This window comes from Giraffa tippelskirchi, chromosome 10 (assembly GCF_054371585.1).
Source record: "Giraffa tippelskirchi isolate mGirTip1 chromosome 10, T2T-mGirTip1v1.2.pri, whole genome shotgun sequence".
NCBI classification, from domain to species: domain Eukaryota; kingdom Metazoa; phylum Chordata; class Mammalia; order Artiodactyla; family Giraffidae; genus Giraffa; species Giraffa tippelskirchi.
In genome coordinates, this window is record NC_137284.1 from 55,617,703 (window position 1) to 55,639,893 (window position 22,191).

Consider the following 22,191-nt stretch of genomic DNA (forward strand, 5'->3'; position numbering starts at 1 on the left):
TAGTGCCTGTCATGTGGTAAGCCTTATGTAAGTGACAAGCCATTTTTACCACTCTGCTGTCCTTATCTTTTTTTTTTCACTCTCCTAGATTCTAGTCTTATCTCCCACCAGTGGTTGCCACCTTTATACCTTGCTTTTACTTACTTCAACAAGGGACTTAGAACTCAGCTTTCCTATGTACGAATGATCATCAACCACCAGTGAGCAAAAGGGGGAAGGGGGCAAGGCAAGGCTGGTTGACAGCACCTCCAGGCTCTTGTATAATAGAAGAGGAATCCCCAGAGGAAAGTGTGAGTGCTGCAGACAAGGGGAATAGGAAAGAGTATTAGAGAGAGGGGGCAAAAAAACAACCTAGCTACTGAAATCCTTATTAATGCTCTGTGGAATAATGTCTTAGTGTTAGTTCTCTAGGGCTTCCCAGGTGGCTCAGTGGTAAAGAATCCATGTGCCAATGCAAGAGACACAAGAGATTCAGGTTTGATCTCTGGGTTGGGAAGATGCCCTGGAGAAGGAGATGGCATTCCAGTATTCTTGCCTGGAGAATCCCATGGACAGAGGAGCCTGGTGGGCTATAGTTCATGGGGTCGAAAGGAGTCGGACGTGACTGAGCACACTCACACAATCTAACCTGAGAAAGAATTCAGGTACATGTGATTCCTTGAGTGACTGCTGTTCAGCAAATTTATTAATATGACGGAGTAAGGGACTCAGAGAAACTAAGGGACAAGAGCCAAGCAAAGATGTGATCTTGGCCAAAGCCTACACTTGGCCTGAACCCTGGGCAGCCTTGGGGCAAAAGGTTATATAGCGGATTGGTGCCTGCCTAGAGGCAAGCAAACCCATTGTTCAGAACCCCGTATACCTGTCAGTTGGGGACGCACAGTGGCTCAAGTGATGTAGAATCCACCTGCCAATGCAGGAGATGCAGAAGACATAGGTTTGACCCCTGGGTCGGGAAGATCCCCTGGAGGATAGCATGGCGACCCACTCCAGTATTCTTGCCTGGAGAATCCCATGGACAGAAGAGCCTGGCGGGCTATGGTCCGTGGGGTCACAAAGAATTGGATACGACTGAGCACACACATGCAACAACACAACATACCTGTCGGTTACTGATGGAGGTGGAAGTAACCTCATAGGCAAGTTGGTACCTATCCATGAGGACAATGCAAGAAAAAGGGCAGCTTGAGCCACTGTCTGTCACCACACACTGCAGCTGGGTTTGTGTGTGGGGGCTGGTAAAGCAGATCTGAGCAGACCACCAGCAGCATCAACTACAAATAATAATAATATGATGATGATGGTGGCTGCTATAAATTGAATAGTTATCAATATAGTACCAGAAACTTACTGAGATTGCAATTATTATACTTTCTTTTTCTTTTCAAACACAGTGTTTTTGGTGCAGTGAAGAAAAGGCTTGCAAAAAAATTTGTTTTCCGAATTCTGAGTGTCCTGTCAGTTGTTCATTTTGGTTAAACTGTCAAGGTGAGCTGTCTTTATTTGAATTTTTATGTACTTTTTATAATAGACTTGCAAACGCTAGTGATTTGCTACAGTTGAAGAATTATTATATTTACTTTATTAAAATACAGCAAATCCGTTCATTTCTGTTTCTCCTGACTGCTTCCAGCCAGTGTTGGTTCAAACTAGGTCAACCTTTATTCTGATTGGTGGGTGCCTTACCTTACCGATTGTTAAATACTTCAAATTTCATCTCTAAAATACTCCTATATACAATGACTATAACCCAGTGAAAGGAGGTTTGTGTTCTTAAGTTGCTTTAGGAACTCCAGGAGTTTCTTACAAGCTAATCCTGGGGATGAGGACATACTGAGCCCAGTAGTGTTATTATAATTTATATTTTCTCAGCTAATGTGTTCAATACTGAGAATTGCCAATCAAAAGAATGATTCCCTAGAACTAAACTCATCTCAATCATCAAAGAATCTTTAAATTATATCTGTAATATTGTATTTTTTTTATTAAAGTGAAAGATTACAAATTTTTCTCACAAACCCATGTTTTCTTCAGATACCATCAGGTAAATTGAATTCATAATTGTTTGTTGCAAAGAGCTGATATGAGTGAGTGACACTTTGTGTATTTAGTATGAATGGTGAACCCCTAGTCTCCTACTTCATCTTCTGCCCTCTGGTTTCATTTTACAGGCACACCAGGCTGATAAGTTAAATAGCATTGAGAGGAGATAAAGTTTCCAAGTGCTGGGGATCTGATTTCCCAGCAAACATTGGTCGTGTTTTTGATAAGGAACTCCTGAAACTCAAACAATTAACCATCCCCCACTACCTACTGTTTGTATTTGTACAAAAACAGTAGCCTGAAGGATCTTTTTTTTTTTTTTTTTCTGTTGAGATATTGCCTGGGAATGAGTTTAGAGATAAAATAAAGGAAAAAAAATAAGCTAGTGGCCTAATAGTTTACCAATCTAGAGATGAAAGTAGTGTTAGTCATTCAGTCGTGTCTGACTCTTTGTGACATGATGGACTGTAGCTTTCCAGCCTCTTCTGTCCATGGAATTCTCCAGGCAAGAATACTAGATTGGGTTGCCATTCTCTTCTCCAGGGAATCTTCCCAACCCCAGGATCGAACCCAGGTCTCCTGCATTGCAGGCAGATTCTTTACTGTCTGAGCCATCAGAGAGATAAAGAACATTTTTTAGCAACCCAGATTATTTTCAAATGTTACTGATTATTGCATTAAAGATGGTTTTATTGCAGTATATAATGTACATTACTGTATAATTTTTAATAATGACCTGTGAATTTGTATTTAAGAATCAGACTGCATTGTAGTAGAAATGATGAAACTATGAGAAATTAACCTTCTGTTGACTTAAAATATAGTTCTTTTCATTCATTTCAGTTGACATGTTTGGATTCCTGATGCTTCTACTACTTGCAATCATGGTTATAGCGTTCATTTGTCAATGCTGCATTTATCAACATTACATACACAGGTATGTTCATTTTATCCTTAGTAAGAATGCACTTTGGGATAATATCACTGAAGAGAATAAGCTAGTAATCAAGAAATGGTTTACCTTTTTCATGTAATAAAAATAATTCATGTATCCATATGATAAGGACACATCACTTTTTTGAAAAGTACAGAAAATTATCAAATAAAAAGCTTAATTTTCCCACTCCCCACTCCACCTCTGACACCTCCTCTCCAAAAGTGATCCTTTTAGTATGATTCTATTTGTAGTTCTTCTTTTGGTTACCTCCAAGTCTTTGAACAATATGGCTTTTTCTCTTTTTCATGATTTATTAACTTTAGATATTATCTGTCTGCTCCCCATCATGAAAACTGAAAAATGTATCTTGCATGATCCATATTTCTTTTTGTTAATTCACTGTTACACTCCAGTTCAGTTCAGTCACTCAGTCATGTCTTTGCAACCGCATGAACCGCAGCACACCAGACCTCCCTGTCCATCACCAACTGCTGGAGTCTACCCAAACCCACGTCCATTGAGTCGGTGATGCCATCCAACCATCTCATCCTCTGTTGTCCCCTTTTCCTCCTGCCCTCAATCTTTCCCAGCATCAGGGTCTTTTCAAATGAATCAGCTCTTTGCATTAAGTGGCCAAAGTATTGGAGTTTCAGCTTCAACAACAGTCCTTCCAATGAACATCCAGGACTGATCTCCTTTAGGATGGACTGGTTGGATCTTCCTGCAGTCCAAGGGATTCTCAAGAGTCTTCTCCAACACCACAGTTCAAAAGCATCAATTCTTTGGCGCTCAGCTTTCTTTATAGTCCAACTCTCACATCCATACATGACCACTGGAAAAACCACAGCCTTGAATAGATGGACCTTTGTTGGCAAAGTAATGTCTCTGCTTTTTAATATGCTGTCTAGGTTGCTCATAACTTTCCTTCCAAGGAGCAAGCGTCTTTTAATTTCATAGCTGCAGTCACCATCTGCAGTGATTTTGGAGCCCAAAACAATGAAGTCAGCCACTGTTTCCACTGTTTCCCCATCTATTTGCCATGAAATGATGGGACCAGATACCATGATCATAGTTTTCTGAATATTGAGCTTTAAGCCAACATTTCACTCTCCTCTTTCACTTTCATCAAGAGGCTCTTTAGTTCTTCTTCACTTTCTGCCATAAGGGTGGTGTCATCTGCATACCTGAGGTTATTGATATTTCTCCCGGTAATCTTGATTCTAGCTTGTGTTTCTTCCAGCCCAGTGTTTCTCATGATGTACTCTGCATATAAGTTAAATAAGTAGGGTGACAATATACAGCTTTGACGTACCCCTTTTCCTATTTGGAACCAGTCTTTTGTTCCATGTCCAGTTCTAACTGTTGCTTCCTGACCTGCATACAGGTTTCTCAAGAGGCAGGTCAGGTGGTCTGGTATTCCCATCTCTTTAAGAATTTTCCACAGTTTATTGTGATCCACACAGTCAAAGGCTTTGGCATAGTCAATAAAGCAGAAATAGATGTTTTTCTGGAACTCTCTTGCTTTTTCGATGATCCAGCGGATGTTGGCAATTTGATCTCTTGTTCCTCTGCCTTTTCTAAAACCAGCTTGAACACCGGGAAGTTCACGGTTCACGTATTGCTGAAGCCTAGCTTGGAAAATTTTGAGCATTACTTTACTAGCGTGTGAGATGAGTGCAATTGTGTGATAGTTTGAACAGTCTTTGGCATTGCCTTTCTTTGGGATTGGAATAAAAACTGACCTGTTCCAGTCCTGTGGCCACTGCTGAGTTTTCCAAATTTGCTGACATATTGAATGCAGCACTTTCACAGCATCATCTTTCAGGATTTGAAATAGTTCAATTGGAATTCCATCACCTCTACTAGCTTTGTTCATAGTGATGCTTCCTAAGGCCCACTTGACTTCACATTCCAGGATGTCTGGCTCTAGGTAAGTGATCACACCATCGTGATTATCTGGGTCATGAAGATCTTTTTTGTACAGTTCTGTGTATTCTTGCCACCTCTTCTTAATATCTTTTGCTTCTGTTAGGTCCCTACCATTTCTGCCCTTTATTGAGCCCATCTTTGCATGAAATGTTCCCTTGGTATCTCTAATTTGCTTGAAAAGATCTCTAGTCTTTCCCATTCTATTGTTTTCCTCTATTTCCTTGCATTGATCACTGAGGAAGGCTTTCTTATCTCTCCTTGCTGTTCTTTGGAACTCTGCATTCAAATGGGTATATCTTTCATTTTCTCCTTTGGTTTTCACTTCTATTCTTTTCACAGCTATTTTAAGGCCTCCTCAGACAGCCATTTTGCTTTTTTTGCATTTCTTTTTCTTGGGGATGGGCTTGATTCCTGTCTCCTGTACAATGTCACAAACCTCAGTCCATAGTGCATCAGGCACTGTCTATCAGATCTAGTCCCTTAAATCTATTTCTCAGTTCCACTGTATAGTCATAAGGGATTTGATTTAGGTCATACCTGCATGGTCTAGCGGTTTTCCCCACTTTCTTCAATTTAAGTCTGAATTTGGCAGTAAGGAATTCATGATCTGAGCCACAGTCAGCTCCCGGTCTTGTTTTTGCTGACTGTATAGAGCTTTTCTATCTTTATTTTGCTATTTTAGAATTGTAACTATCCTCTTCACTACTAGCTATGATGCCTAATATTTCTTCTGTTGGCTATCTTTTTTACTTTGAGTAATCTATTTAGCCCTCTGTTTCTCTACCTATCAATACTTTTCCTATTAATTAACATAAGAAAATCTGGAAACCTGTGTCCTTCCATCTGTCTTCTTTTCTCTCTAGCTCCTAAATTCAGTAAGCTTTCTCACTCATTTGACTTTTTTCAGTGTATAATATTTGCATTCTGTTCTGTAACTTTATTTATATCTTGAAATACTTACTCTATAATTTGAATCTAAAATTTTTTAACTATTAAAAAGAATAAAGCATGTTATGATTGTGTAAATAATGTTTAGGAAAAAACTGAAGTATAAATAGGAAAGGTAATTCTATGTCACAAGTCTGTATTGCTTAACAAAGAATTACCTAGTGTTATGACCGAATAGTCTCTTTCTTTACTCTCCATTTCTCAAAATCATGACACATTTCAGCTTCTTTCATGTTTACATTGTAACTTTCTTATAGAGCTTTTGGATTTTTAGAGTCTTAGCTACCTTCATTATTTCTTGACAAAAAGGACACAGGACACATGTATGTTTGTTCCTAACACTGTGATTATTCATCTAGTATTTGGTAAAATATATTCATTTTCTTCTTGTAAATATTCTTTTAAAAGTCCTCTGACTTCCTGTTATAATGTAAAAAAATTAGTTTCTTTTCACTGCTCTACTGAGTTAGAAGAACTTTTTGGATCCCTTATCTTCCTTTTTTTAGGATTCATTCTTTTTTCCTTTTGCTGGAGTGTATTTTCAAGTAACTTTTTCAAAAGGAGTTCACAAAAGGTATGGAAAATATTTTCATAGTCCATACACTTTGAGAAGCTTTTCTCCATTCTCCTTCAAGCCAACACAATATTATTTTCTTTCTTCAATTTGTGTGCCTTTTTCAAGAAGAACCCATAGACAAGATAGAAAGATCCATAGACAAGGCAGAGGCACATTAATAGACCCATCTGAAATTAAATGTGCCTGTATGAAAAAATAAGTGTTGGCCAAATGTTCTGTTTGCTTACTTAAGACTACTAGTTTGTCCAGGACTTTTCTGGCAATGAGACTTTATATCCTCCTCTTATTAACATATAAGGATAAAAGAAACAGTAGATAGAAGATAATTCCTTATTCTTTACATCTCAGAACAAAAATATACCCAGAAGGAAGAACAAAAATTGTACATTACATGTGTGGCAAGAAGCTGTAACAAACATGTTGCTTTTTAAAAAAATACCTATATTTTCCCCTAGGGCCCTTGTCTTTTATAAGTGTCATCACTTTTTTGCATAGCTGCTTATCAGTAAAGTGGCTAGTTATTCCCACAAGAGAATAGGGGCCCAAGAAAATATCCATCACTGAAGCTTCTGCAGTTTGAAAGGAAAGCTCTGAAACCTCTGCAAATATGGGCCAACAGCTGCCCTCATTCTGATTTTGCTCTGCTATTCACCTGCTATCTATCACTTCTTTTTTTGTTTTCATTTAGAGATCTGTTGTTGTACAGTCGCTAAGTCGTGTCTGACTCTTTGTGAGCCCATGGACTGTAGCACACCAGGCTTTCCTGTCCTTCACCATCTCCTGGAGTTTGCTCAAACTCAGGTCTATTGAGTCGGTGATGCCATCCAACCATCTCATTCTCTGTCGCCCCCTTCTCCTCTTGTCTTCAATCTTTCCCAGCTTCAAGGTCTTTACCAATGAGTTGGCTCTTTGCAGCAGGTGGCCAAAGTATTGGAGTTTCTGTTTTAGCATCAATTCTTCCAATGAATATTCAGGGTTGATTTCCTTTGGGATTGACTGGTTTGATTTCCTTTCTGTCCAAGGGACTCTCAAGAGTCTTTTCCAGCACTACACTTCTAAAGCATCATTCTTTGGTCCTCAGTCTTCTTTATGGTCCAAAGTTCACATCTGTACATGACTACTGGAAAAACAACAGCTTTAACTACACAGACCTTTGTCAGCAAAGTGATATCTCTGCTTTTTAATACACTGTCTAGGTTTGTCATAGCTTTTCTTCCAAGCGTCTTTTAATTTTGGAAATCTTATTAATTCCATGAAAACTGCATTCTGTTAGGGGAATTTGTGTTAAGGAGTTATTGTGCTTCATAATACAAAGATTCTTCTTGGGTTCCAGAAACATCCATATTTCAATTAAACAATGAATGAATAAAGGGGATTGATCACTACATCTGATCTAATGGTCTTGTTATCTAGCAGATATGATTCTAAGTTAAAGCACTTTTTAAAGTTCCAAATGTCAGATAACATAAATGTTTAACTGTTCATGTACTCAATGCCTCCTTGACTCGCATCTATTTCAGTAAGTATTTACTGAATATTTATTATGTCTTATGTAATGTGGTTGTTACTAGGGACATAATTATAGCAAGAAAGGATAAATCCTTTCCTTCATGGAGTTTACATCCTACTGAGAGAAGATGGGGAGAAGTAAATAAGCAGTTGTTAATTCTATTGCTAACTTATTGAAATTTTAAATGACATTTCATTTATTTTAATTTTATTGCCATATTCTTAATCAAACACTCTAAGTCTCCTGATGGATAAATATAAGGAGAACTTAATATGTAATAAAGCAATGGTAATAGAACATTACATAAATGTAGTCTAATGAAATGAAATAACTCCAATGATAAATTTATTTTCAAAATAAGCCTCACTAATTCTAAATTTACCATTCTTTTGAACAGAACTCAAGTCTATATTGGTGGAAGACCACACACAATTTACATTCCTCATGGGGGTGATTCTGGCAAGTATTTTAATTTATTTGATGAGATGCCCCATACTCTTTCAATAACTCACAATTGAAATTCTTCCCCTTACTTATTCCAGGCATCAAAAAGTATAAGTACTAAATACTGTTCTCATTTCTAAAACATATTCTTGTAACCTCAATAGCTAATGTAAGATGGGTAAAAACCATAATATTGATAGAGAAGACTAAAATTTCCAGTCAGAGTTGGATATTAATAGCTTTCCCAGTTCACCCTACTCCCACTCCAGAAAAAGAATTCAACAAAAAATTAACTTTGCTTTAAGAAATCCTTGAAGACTTTTCCCAAATCAGTTTGCCTTACTTAGTCAACTGACCCTCTCTCTACTTTTTTCAGCTTGATTCTTTAAACCTTCCCCAACTTACAAGGTTCCTCCTTACTCAGAACTCAAATCTTAGCTTCCTTCAACTAAACATGGACAGCTCTGGGTAGGTTCTCACATGTTTGCACCCATGCCTGGACCCTGGAAAGTGAAAGTGAAAGTCGCTCAGTCATGTCCGAGTCTTTGCGACCCCATCAACTGTCCATGGAATTCTCCAGGCCAGAATACTGGGGGTAGCCTTTCCCTTTTCCAGGGGATCTTCCCAACCCAGGAATTGAACCCAGGTCTCCTGCACTGTAGGCAGATTCACCAGGTGAGCCACAAGGGAAGCAAGAATACTGTAGTGGGTAACCTATCCCTTCTCCAGGGGATGTTCACGTCCCAGGAATCGAACCAGGGTCTCGCGCATTGCAGGCGGATTCTTTACCAACTGAGCTATCAGGGAAGCCCCTAGATCCTGGAAGCCCAACTAAAGTCAGAACCATAGTACTCTTGTTCACCTGGATGATGAAAGGGTACTGCAAGGTCCTTTATAATTTCCATTAAAAATAATGTCAGGGGATATCCAGGTTATTGTGCTGCTTTGGGTTTCTGGGACATGATACTATATCTGAATGAGAAGCAGGGTAAAATTTGTATGGTTAAGGATCAACTGTCAAGCATGTATAGACTCCATTGCTAACCCCTAGCCCTTGTTACATAGAAATTGTTTTGATGGTAACAGAATCATGAACTATTTGGAGAAGCTATTTGAGAGAGTGGCATTAAAACATATACATTACCATATGTAAAACAGATAGCCAGTGGGAATGTACTGTATGATGCAGGGAGCTCAAAGCCGGTGCTCTGTGACAACCTAGAGGGTTGGGATGGGGTGGGAAGCGGGAGGGAAGTTTAAGAGGGAGGGAATATATGTATACCTATGGCCGATTCATCTTGATATATGGCAGAAACCAACACAATATTGTAAAGCAATTATCCTCTAGTTAAAAATAAATTTAAAAAAAAAAGCTGTTTAAGGAGAGAAGCTTAAGTGCAGCGTTACTGCTGCTTCCTAGGATTGAAATCAAACCAGAGGACTGCAGAGAACGATGTGGCATTTCAACTTGTGTCTGTCAGTATTCAATTCCATAGCAAACTGGGCCAGGAGAAATGCTTTGAAAAGAGCACAGGGTTGTATGTATATGGCTGAGTTGCTTTGCTGTGCACCTAAAACTATCACATTGTTAATTGGCAATACTCCAATACAAAATAAAAGGTTGGTATTTTTTTAAAAAAGAGCACAAGTTTGGATATTTATTCATTTTAGGTAGAAGCAGTTATCTATTCACGGATTGAGAACAGTTAGTTACACGAGATTCATTGTAGGAATATAATGTAATCACATTCACAAAGCAGCTTTACTTTTACCCAGAAGAAACATCTCAGGCTTAAGGGACTGCCTATACTAAAAGGTTGAGTAAAGGAAACAAGATTCTTCAAAAGGAATTCATTGAGCATCCACAGGCTTTCTGTCATCAGAGACAAGTCGTCTTGTGGTCACCACCAAATATTTGGCCTTTTTCTCTTTGTTTGACTCACACCCAATTTAATAATACCTTATGTCATTTCAGCCTTAAATATTAAAATAGCAGTTGGGTGGCTCAGCAGTAAATAATCCGCCTGCAATGCAGGAGACGTAGGTTTGATCCCTGGGTTGGGAAGACCCCCTGGAGGAGGAAATGGCAACCCACTCCAATAATCTTGCCTGGAGAATTCCATGGACAGAGGAGCCTGGTGAGCTACAGTCTGTGGTTTCGCAAAGAGTCAGACACAACATTGTGACTAAACAACAACAACAATATAAAAATTTCTATGATATGAAATCATATGATATTCATAAATATTTTATGTTTAGCATTATTTTGAAAATTAGGTAAGTCATCATTGACTTTTCTTAGGAAGACTTTGAAAAGGTAAATTGATTGTCTCTTTCTCACAGTATATAATGAATAGATAACTGAAAAGCTGGGTTGCCCAGATAGAGAAGAAGGAAGTTTCTTCAATGGTAAGCTTTTGGATTATATTGCATGAATTTTCTGCATGACTTCCCTCCCTTCTATAATGCAGCTTTTCAGAAATGTTATCAGAGTGGTTAAGAAAGTAAGTGAAAATAAAATCTGTGAAATGTAAAGTGATTTTCAGTGCCTGAAACATGAAACAGAAAATGGAGCTATAACAGCTCCTAAGTCAGGCTGCCTTAGTTGAAATCTGGGGTTCATTTACTAAGTATGTCATACTAGACCACCAACTTGACCTGTCTGTGTCTTAGTTTCCTTATTCATTAATACTCTCTAGTAATAGTGACTAAATCAGTCATTTTGTCTGAAGACAAAATGAGATTTTAGAATTTCCCTCATGCTCAGTAAGCCCTTAATAAATGTTCATTGTTTCTAGGAGAGTCACAGAATCTCAGCCCTTGGAGGCAAATAAAGGTCACCCTGCTCAACTCCTGCTCCAGTGCTAGGACCCTCTTGCCAATATCTCTGGCATGTTGGATGGTGAACAGCTGTGGACTTTCACTTGGATTTAAACAGTTACTAATTTGGCTTTGTGTAGTGTGTGTGCATATACATTGTGTGCACACACAGGTGCTTGACTTTCAACAGGATAAACACACAGGCATATTTCTATTGCTACCTCCTACATCCAGCATCACGTGCAGAGAAAGGGAGTCCCTAACTAGAGGCATGCTCCATATTTCTATGACTCTGAAGTTCTCAGTGCAGGTGAAGAAGGACGGAGGGAAAAGAGAATGCGGGTAACTCCCAGAAGCCCCCCTAGAAGCCAGAATGACCTCCAGGAGAAAAATTAGAGTTTAAAAGACCAATGACACCTGGATGACCATCTGTTATCCAAACCATTTTGAAAGTAAAAGTGGGTATTATTAACAAGTATGCTGGGAGAACAGGTATAAACCAGGAGTCTCGTGCACGAGTGAGGACGTGCAGCCGTGCTGGTTAATATCCACCGTCGTGAGGGACACGTGTGTTTGTTTGCTGTTGCAGGGACTGGGTATCTCTACAAACTTTAAAAAAGGAAATCTGACAATATCTATCAAAGCTTTTTTTGAGTTACTCTTTGACTTGGTAATTCTGTTATTAGTTATTGGAGATTTTTCCCTTTATGAAACACCAAAATTATGTGTATTAGTTGAATCATTTGAAATTTATAGATTTGTCCATTTGTGACATATTAAAGGAGCAATTAATTGCATATAGTTTAATAAAATGGTCAGGAGTTGATCTTGGTGTTGTGGGGTCTGAAACTCATGGAATGTTGAGACCTTCCTAAAAATTGTTTTTATATCATCCTTTTCTTAATTTTACAAAACTGTTTGACTCTGATTACACATATTCCCAGGGTCATGAAAGGCCTAGGGCAACTGAGGGCTCCTAAAGCTTAAGCTCTACCACACACATATTTTATTAAATGTTTTTAAAAATAGGACACAGTTCTTGTCCAGACTTGAATAAGAATGGAACTGACATATACTACATTTGGGGATATAAATTAGTAGAAGAATTCTAAAAATCAGTTTGCTAATATGAATCAAGAACCTTATCTTTTTTACTTCTTAAATCCCAATAATGTCACTTTTTGGAATTTATCCTGTGAAAATAATCTGAAATGGTTTCGTTTTTTAACATTTAGCTCTATGATCCGAAATTAGATGTAATATATGATGTGAGATTCAGTTCCAGTTTTGTCTTTTTCCAAATGGCTATCCAACACAATTTATTTTAAAAGTCCATCTTTACATCAGTGATGAAATGGAATCTTTTTCATAAATTAAATTTCCATACATATTTGAGTATATTTTTGTGTATCTATTGACTGCCATTGGTTTGTCTGGCTATTCATTTCCTAACACCTTAATTAATTATGGAGGATACGTAAATTATTTTAATATCTGGAGATGGCATTAAACTTCTTTCCACCTCACATAACTCTTTTTGTTTCCATTTTTTTCTTAATTTTAAGTTTAAGCATAATAAAGATGAGTTGTTTATTCTAACTTGCACCACTCCTGGAAATTTCAAAAAGTTAAACATTTCCTTGGAAGGAAAGTTATGACCAACCTAGACAGCATATTAAAAAGCAGAGACATTACTTTGTCAACAAAGGTCCATCTAGTCAAGGCTATGGTTTTTCCAGTAGTCATGTATGGATGTGAGAGTTGGACTATAAAGAAAGCTGAGCGCCAAAGAATTGATGCTTTTGAACTGTGGTGTTGGAGAAGACTCTTGAGAGTCCCTTGGACTGCAAGGAGATCCACCTAGTCCATCCTAAAGGAGATCAGTCCTGGATGTTCATTGTAAGGACTGATGCTGAAGCTGAAACTCCAAAACTTTGGCCACCTGGTGCGAAGAGCTGACTCATTTGAAAAGACCCTGATTCTGGGAAAGATTTAGGGCAGGAGGAGAAGGGGATGACAGAGGATGAGATGGTTGGATGGCATCACCAACTCAATGGACATGGGTTTGGGTAGACTCTGGCAGTTGGTGATGGTCAGGGAAGCCTGGCGTGCTGCGGTTCATGGGGTCGCAAAGAGTCGGACACAACTGAGCGACTGAACTGAACTGAACTGAAATATTTGGTATCTGGAAAAGACAATCTTTCTAGAACTTCAGAGGTTCTGCACGTAAAGTAACTCGTGATTTTACAGTAATTTCTTCTTGATTTGTTTCAGCTTGGTTGTCCTTTCCTGTCCTGTCTTTCTTCCTCTTTTTCTCTTCTCTTTTTCTTCTTGCTCTCTTTTCTTTTTCCTCCAACCTTCATTTCTTCCTTTCAGAGCAGACTTACCAAGGAAAAATTTGATGATATTAGTATATCTTTTAAATTTAGGTCTTCTTATGCTGCCTTGCTGTCCAACTTTTGTAGCAGAGCAGTTTGTTTTGAATAAAATGCTATTGCAGAGGGAAAATGTTACAGGAAAGCTTCTACTATGCATTTGACCATATAATCATCATAGAAACACTTTCAAATGCATAATGTAAAAGTTACAATTTTTAATGCTTTTTGATTAGATATTATGTTAAAAATAAAACAGTTGAAACATTTTAAAAATAGACATGGTATTCCAGCCCCAAAGTGTCTTCTTATAAGGCAATATTTTGAAATCTGAAAATAAGACAAAAATATACTAGCACAAATTATAGAACTACTTTTCAATTCTTGTTCATATCTAATCAGTAAATTTGAAGAAAAGTTAATGAATTCTATTGAGAGGAAAAGAATTGACCCAGGATTGTGAGCAAACAGGACTTTTGAGCAGAGAGGAATAAAGAACTAGAAAGACTGAGATTCAGGGAAGCCTTTGAGTAATGAGAATAGAATGAGAGAAAGAGTATTAGAAGAGGGAGCTATCTTAAATTGGAATATAGGCTCCAAGGCAGAGTTTTTCCTATAAGAATTTATTGTAGAATGCTCTTAGGAATAACTCACGTGCAGGAGAGAGAGAAGCAGACTTGGGCAGGGGGAAAATAGTCATAGAATCACAATAGAGACCTCAGTCAATTTTACAGAGAGTTCTGGAACCTGACAGGCCTCTCTAATTGAGACAAAGGGGCCCAAACCTCTGTATCAACCAACTTACATTAAATGTGGAATGCTCTTCAAAAGGAGACTTAACTTTGAGTGGGGCAGCTCCCTTTGACTGAGGGAGAGCCTGGCTGCTGGAGGAATGAGTATCCTGTTCTGGAAAGGGAGGTCCAGGCATCTATCACAGCAGCTGTCATTGATTTGGGGGAATATTGAGATTAGCAATGCTGGGAAGATAGGATTTGAAATGTTCTTGTTGTTGTTCAGTCACTAAGTCATGTCCGACTCTTTGCGACCCCGTGGACTGCAGCATGCCAGGCTCCTCTGTCCTCCACTATCTTCTGGAGTTTGCTCAAATTCATGTCCATTGAGCCAGTGATGCTCTCTAACCATCTCATCCTCTGTGGCCCCCTTTTCCTTTTGCCTTCAACCTTTCCCAGTATCAGGATCTTTTTCAACGAGTCAGCTTTTCACATCAGGTGGCCAAAGTATTGGAGCTTCAGCATCAGTCCTTCCAATGAATATTCAGGGTTGATTTCCTTTAGGATTGACTGGTTTGTTCTCCTTGCTGTCCAAGGGACTCTCAAGAGATCTATTACTCTTTAAAAGCACACTCCTCCATTTCAACTTTTACATTTTCTTTACAACCCAAAGGAATATTAACATTTCTTTCAATTGTATCTTTCCATTATTATTATTTTGATTGACCTTATGCAGAGATTGGGCCACATGTGACTATATTTAAATAAATTTTGGAATAGAATTAATTGTGATACCGAGAAGGGAAAAATATGTAAGCAGAAGATGGTAGATTTACTAGGAAAAGAAGGCAATTGAAAAATGGTTGTCTTGAAGAAGTAGAAATAAAAGCAGATCTAATGGGACAGAGAGTGGAGAAGTAGGTTTGTTACCAGAAATTAAAATGTCTTCTAGAACACTGAGAGATGGAACAGTTTAGGAATTAACAAACTTTTTCCATAAAGGGCCAGATAGCAAATACTTTAGGCTTTTGGTGTTTTCTGGTCTACTCAACTGCACTATCATTCTGCTAAATCAGCTATAGACAATACATAATTGAATTTATGTAATTGTGTTCCAATAACATTTTATTTGCAAAAACACAAGAGGGCCAGATTTGGTTTGCCAGCCATAGTTCATGGATTTCTGGTTTAGATGATGAAAAAGACCATTGAATAGCTAACTGGTGTTTGCCTATCTCACTACATTGACTTGTAACAAATATTTCCAAAGATTCCAAATAAAATAATCAAGACACAAAAGGAAAGCCCAAATAGGGTAGCCATTATGTAACTAATAATCCCATCAATTTTGTTACATGGTTAATATTGTATACACGGGCTTTCATTTCATGATATCTTCCATTTTTATATTGTTACTTCTAAATACTGAGTTTTCTGAGATGGAAGCAAAAATTAATCCAGTCAATATATGCCACTCTGATAAATTCAGACAGGTTTTGGCAAACACATCTTAAAAAGTAGCTAATCTCATAAGAAGTGTAGCAGTAATGCAAAAGTAATAGATTAGACTTCTGAAATATACATGTGACAGGTGTCTTTCCACTTAATTTGTGTGATTCTTGACAAATCTTTTACCTTCTGTACTTTATTATTCAACTGTCCAATAAAAACACCTTTGATACTTTTCCAGAGTTTTGAAATCTACATGACAAATTTTAAACTCCTTTGAAAAGGATGTTCAATGCCTTTTTGGAATAAGGCGGTATTTTCCACATTCAAGTTGCTTCCTGGACAAATCCACAAACAGGAATGTTATTAAAGAAAGTCTTCGTTGGATTGTAGGTGAGATGAGATGACCCTAATCATCGTGACTGTATAATCAATAGAAATTTACTCCAAACTTTCACTTATTCTTATAAATTGGGTCCTCAAATAATAAAAAGGGAGAATAAAAAGAGATGCCTTTATGTCTCCTGTTTTTTTGGTAAACATATGCTGTTAAATTACCTATCGAGCATGCCAGAGCCTCACGAGCAAATTTTTGTGACTGAAAATCATGGAGGTAGATTTAACTTTCTGTTTCTCCTGATAGAGGAGAGCAGATAGTTAAAAGGCTGAGGATAAGTGGCAGACAACAGTAGCTTTGTTAACCTGACTCTGTAGATTAGATGATCATTGCCCGAAATGCAAACTTCTGGTTGGCTATAAGAAAATACCGTTTTCTCATTTCACTCACCAGCTTTCTCTCCCCATTTAAATGGTAATTATACATTCATAATACATTGCAAATATGTCCAGTTTTCCTCAGAATCCTCTAGTAGCTCTGGAAGCTAGTGCTTTCATAATGAAGATTACTATAACTCCACTCTTTTGGAGTTATTTGCTGCTTGGGAAGAACTTGGTTCTATTAATTTTCTTCTACTTTCACTTGCTCATTGTTTCTCCCCAAAACCAATAGGATATTTCCAATCAAATAGTGAGCACTGGCAAAAGTGGATAATGATATTCAAGTCATGTAACTTTAAATAATATCTTCTAAGTATCTTTTAATTAACTTGGAAGTTGCTGCATATTAACTTGATATTATTGCTTTCCTATAAATAAGTCAGACTAATTTCCAGTCAAATCACCCCACCTGTCAAGTTTTTCCTTTTCAACATTGTATTCTTATAAACTCTTAAATAAATCTAGTGGTTGACTCTGACCCTGCATCTTTCCTTTCCGCCTTCTTCTCTCTGTGCTTGGCATTTAGTTCAAGATCTACTTTGGTATTCATATCAGTGCCTATTGTTTAGGTTTAGTATTTTATCTTGACCTTCCAAATAACTTGAATATAATAGAAATACAGCACAACCTAATGATCTGGTGAAATTAATAATGACCAAGTGCCAAGTGTAAATCTCTCAACGTATTCCTGACCTAGTATTACTTACTATTTTTTCTATCAATATAAGTGTATATAGTGATACTTTCTCTTAAAAGGGTGTCTAAATCATTTTATGTCAATAAGTTTTTCTGACATCAATGTCATTCTTATGTAAATTTCTATCAAATTCTTTGGGGATCAAGCATTTTTCTGCCAAGTTATTTATAATCAGTTCAGTTCAGTCGCTCAGTCGTGTTCGACTCTTTGTGACACCATGAACTGCAGCATGCCAGGCCTCCCTGTCCATCACCAACACCCAGAGTCCACCCAAACCCATGTCCGTTGAGTCAGTGATGCCAGCCAACCATCTCATCCTCTGTCGTCTCCTTCTCTCGCCCTCAATCTTTCCCAGCATCAGGGTCTTTTCCAGTGAGTCAGCTCTTCCCATCAGGTGGCCAAAGTATTGGAGTTTCAGCTTCAACATCAGTCCTTACAATGAACACTCAGACTGGCCTCCTTTAACATGGACTGGTTGGATCTCCTTACAGTCCAAGGGACTCTCAAGAGTCTTCTCCAACACCACAGTTCAAAAGCATCAATTCTTCGGTGCTCAGCTTTCTTTAGAGTTCAATTCTCACATCCATACATGACCACTGGAAAAACCATAGCCTTGACTAGATGGACCTTTGTTGGCAAAGTAATGTCTCTACTTTTAAATATGCTGTCTAGGTTGGTCATAAGTTTCCTTCCAAGGAGTAAGCGTCTTTTAATTTCATGACTGCAATCACCATCTGCAGTGATTTTGGAGTCCCCCAAAATAAAGTCAGCCACTGTTTCCACTATTTCGCCATCTATCTGCCATGAAGTGATGGGACCGGATACCATGATCTTAGTTTTCTGAATGTTGAGCTTTGAACCAACTTTTTCACTCTCCTCTTTCGCTTTCATCAAGAGGCTCTTTAGTTCTTCTTCACTTTCTGCCATAAGGGAGGTGTCATCTGCATATCTGAGGTTATTGATATTTCTCCCAGCAATCTTGATTCCAGCTTGTGTTTCCTCCAGCCCATCGTTTCTCATGATGTACTCTGCATATAAATTAAATAAGTAGGGTGATAATGTACAACCTTGACAGACTCCTTTTCCTATTTGGAACCAATCTGTTGTTCCATGTCCAGTTCTAACTGTTGCTTCCTGACCTGCATACAGGTTTCTCAAAAGGCAGATCAGTGGTCTGGTATTCCCATCTCTTTCAGAATTTTCCACAGTTTGTGGTGATCCACACAGTCAAAGGCTTTGGCATACTCAATAAAGCAGAAATAGATGTATTTCTGGAACTCTCCTACTTTTTCAGTGATTCAGTGGATGTTGGCAATTTGATCTCTGGTTTCTCTGCCTTTTCTAAAACCAGCTTGAACATCTGGAAGTTCATGGTTCACATATTGCTGAAGCCTGGCTTGGAGAATTTTGAGCATTACTTTACTAGCATGTGAGATGAGTGCCATTGTGTGTTACTTTCAACATGCTTTGGCATTGCCTTTCTTTGGGATTGAAATGAAAACTGACCTTTTTCAGTCCTGTGGCCACTGCTGAGTTTTCCAAATTTGCTGGCATATCGAGTGCAGCATTTTCACAGCATCATTTTTTAGAATTTGAAATAGCTCAATTGGAATTCCATCACCTCCACTAGCTTTGTTCGTAGTGATGCTTCTTAAGGCCCACTTGACTTTGCATTCCAGGATATCTGGCTCTAGGTGAGTGATCACATCATCGTGGTTATCTGGGTCATGAAGATCTTTTTTGTACAGTTCTTCTGTGTATTCTTGCCACCTCTTATTCATATCTTCTGCTTCTGTTAGGTCCATACCATTTCTGTCCTTTATTGAGCCCATCTTTGCATAAAATGTTCCCTTCGTATCTCTGATTTTCTTGAAGAGATCTCTAGTCTTTCCCATTCTGTTGTTTTCCTCTATTTCTTTGCATTGATCTCTGAGGAAGGCTTTCTTATCTCTCCTTGCTATTCTTTGGAACTCTGCATTCAAATGGGTATTTCTTTCCTTTTCTCCTTTGCTTTTCACTGCCCTTCTTTCACAGCTATTTGTAAGGCCTCTTCAGACAGCAATTTTGCTTTTTTGAATTTCTTTTTCTTGGGGATGGTCTTGATTCCTGTCTCCTGTTTAGTGTCGCAAACCTCCGTCCATAGTTATCAGGCACTCTATCAGATCTAGTCCCTTAAATCCATTTCTCAGTTCCACTGTACAATCATAAGGGATTTGATTTAGGTCATATTGAATGGTCTAGTGGCTTTCCCTACTTTCTTCAGTTCAAGTCTGAATTTGGCAATAAGGAGTTCATGATCTGAGCCACAGTCAGCTCCTGGTCTTGTTTTTGCTGACTGTATAGAGCTTCTCCATCTTTGGCTGCAAGGAATATAATCAATCTGATTTCAGTGTCGACCATCTGGTGATGTTCATGTGTAGAGTCTTGTCTTGTGTTGTTGGAAGAGGGTGTTTGCTATGACCAGTGCGTTCTCTTGGCAGAACTCTATTTTTGCCCTGTTTCATTCTGTACTCGAAGGCCAAGTTTGTCTGTTACTCCAGGTGTTTCTTGACTTCCTACTTTTGCATTCCAGTCTCTTATAATGAAAAGGACATCTTTTTTGGGTGTTAGTTCTATAAAGTCTTGTAGGTTTTCATAGAACTGTTCAACTATTTATAATAGGCAGGATTCATATATATATGAGATATATATATGACATATATATATATGAGATATATATATGACATATATATTAGGATATATAAAGATAAAAGTTGATAAAATATAATGCAAGAATTAACTTTTTTCTATTCAATATAAATGTATATAATGATGCTTTCTGTCAAAAGGGTGTCTAAATGAAATAGAACAACCTAAATGAGACTCTGTGAGGAATTTTTAAAAATTAGTGAAGGCACTAACAGTTTTCTAAAAGGACCCTCCTAAAATGTTTCAAGGCTTTTGGGGAGGTGGGGGAGTTCAGGGGTCAGATTTACAAGATGCGTCTGGAATTTATTCACTGTAAGATCTCAGGTAAATTGCTTAATATCTTTGAGCCTTGATTTCTTCATGCCATGTAGGAATTATGGGCTTCCCCAGTGACTCAACAGTAAAGAATCTGCCTGTAATGCAGGAGACGCAGGTTCGATCCCTGGGTTGGGAAGATCCCCTGAAGGAGCGCATGGCAATCCACTCCAGTGTTCTTGCCTGAAGAGTCCAATGGGCAGAGGAGCCTGGCGGGCTACAGTCCACAGGGTCACAGAGAGTCAGACATGACTGAGCAACTGAGCACACAGCACAGCAGTCAGTGCAGTTGCTCAGTCGTGTCCGACTCTTCGCGACCCCATGGACTGCAGCCTGCCAGGCCTCCCTGTCCATCACCAACTCCCGGAGCTTGCTCAAACCCATGTCCATCGAGTCAGTGATGCCATCCAACCATCTCGTCCTCTGTCGTCCCCTTCTCCTCCTGCCTTCAATCTTTCCCATCATCAGGGTCTTTTCCAAATGAGTCAGTTCTTCGCATCAGGTGGCCAAAGTATTGGAATTTCAGCTTCTGCATCAGTCCTTCCAGTGAATATTCAGGACTGATTTCCTTTAGGATAAGAATAATAATAACTACTTTGCAAGGAAATTGAGGGAAAATGTAGGAGAAGCTCTTAGAATGTAATATACAGTCAGTAAGTGGTAGCTCCTGGGCAAGGGAAGGAACCTGGCAAGATACTACCATGAAGTAGAGTCTAGTCCCTGAACCGGCAAGATCCTAGGTTCTCATCTCAGCCCAACACTTTTGGGCTGTTTGCTTGCATGCTCAGTCATGTCCAACTTTTTGCGACCTTTTCAACTGTAGCTCACCAGGCTCTTCTGTCCATGGAATTTTCAAGTAGGAATACTGGAGTGGGTTTCCATTTCATCCTCCAGGGGATCTTCCTGACCCAGGAATTGAACCCACATCTCCTGTGTCTCCTGCATTGAAGGCAGATTCTTTACCCTCTGAGCCATTGGAGAAGCCTTTTGAGCTATTTAATGCTAAGGAAATTATTTATTTATTTTTTGGTGTTCACTTTGGTCTTTATTATAGATTTTACTATAGAGTAATAAAAATTGGATAATTAGAGAGACTGATTATAAAGATTTTAATATATAATTAAAAACCCAACATGAATCAGCCATAGGTAAAAAGCCAATTAAATGATGAAATATTATTAGTAGTAACTAAAAACAATTCTAACACCCAAATGTTTACAGTGCTTGTTTTGCAGTGGTGGGACTCAGAACAATTTTCCTTTTTTACATTTTCAAAATTTCCTTGAAAATTATTTATTATTTCATAATAAAAAATGAAGTATACTTCAAAAATCATAATAAAACTCTCATAAGTTTAAATTTATGAATTTAAAGTTGAATGAGATTTTTTGCTTGCTTGTTAAGCAAAATACTAAGTCATTCTACAGGAAAGGGAAATAGCAATACTAAAAATGTTGTGAGAAATAATTTTTGTAGTACCTGGCATATAGTAGATACTCAATAAATGGTTCTGTTATTGCCTATTATGTCCCTGTAGGTCTGTAGGTACTGTAGAAACATATGGAGGAAACTTACAGGTTATCTTTAGACACTTAAAATCTTTTGAGGAGGACAAGGTCTTAACATATGCAAGTTTAAGTTTAGACAGTACAAGTAGTAGTATAGTCAAGTTCCACAACAGGGGTCCATAGGTGCCCCAGAGTTGAGTTAAAGTCTAGGTAGCTCATATTTGTAGGGGTCAAGTAAGTCCTTCATGGCAACAATCATGGCAGCTCAGTTGAGTTTGAAGAGTGGCCAGAATGTATCGACAGGCAGAGATTAGAGCTGCTAGGGAAGAGAGTTTGGGGGGGAAGAAAGCAGAAGGATCGATGAAAGCCATGAAGGTGGAAAAGCACAATTATACATGAGTAAAATAGTAAGCAAATTCTCCTGTTTCTTTAAAGTATAAGCA

The 22,191-nt window shown here is 38.2% G+C and overlaps 1 protein-coding gene across 4 annotated transcripts in view; it reads left to right on the top strand.

Annotated features, from left to right (window-relative positions):
* Positions 1-16,271, top strand: part of PTTG1IP2 (PTTG1IP family member 2) — a 33,182-nt gene extending 16,911 nt beyond the window's left edge. Inside the window, exons 3-7 of one of the 4 annotated variants that reach the window (XM_081536383.1) lie at positions 1,395-1,488; positions 2,887-2,980; positions 8,342-8,403; positions 10,732-13,153; positions 14,837-16,271. In XM_081536383.1, coding sequence (XP_081392509.1) covers positions 1,395-1,488; positions 2,887-2,980; positions 8,342-8,403; positions 10,732-10,745 — 264 coding nt within the window. In that variant the 3' untranslated portion in view covers positions 10,746-13,153; positions 14,837-16,271. Of the gene's footprint in view, positions 1-1,394; positions 1,489-2,886; positions 2,981-8,341; positions 8,404-10,731; positions 13,154-14,812 lie in introns of all 4 variants that reach the window. The other 3 variants (XM_081536380.1, XM_081536382.1, XM_081536379.1) reach the window with 3 other exon arrangements.
* Positions 16,272-22,191: the final 5,920 nt, after the last annotated feature.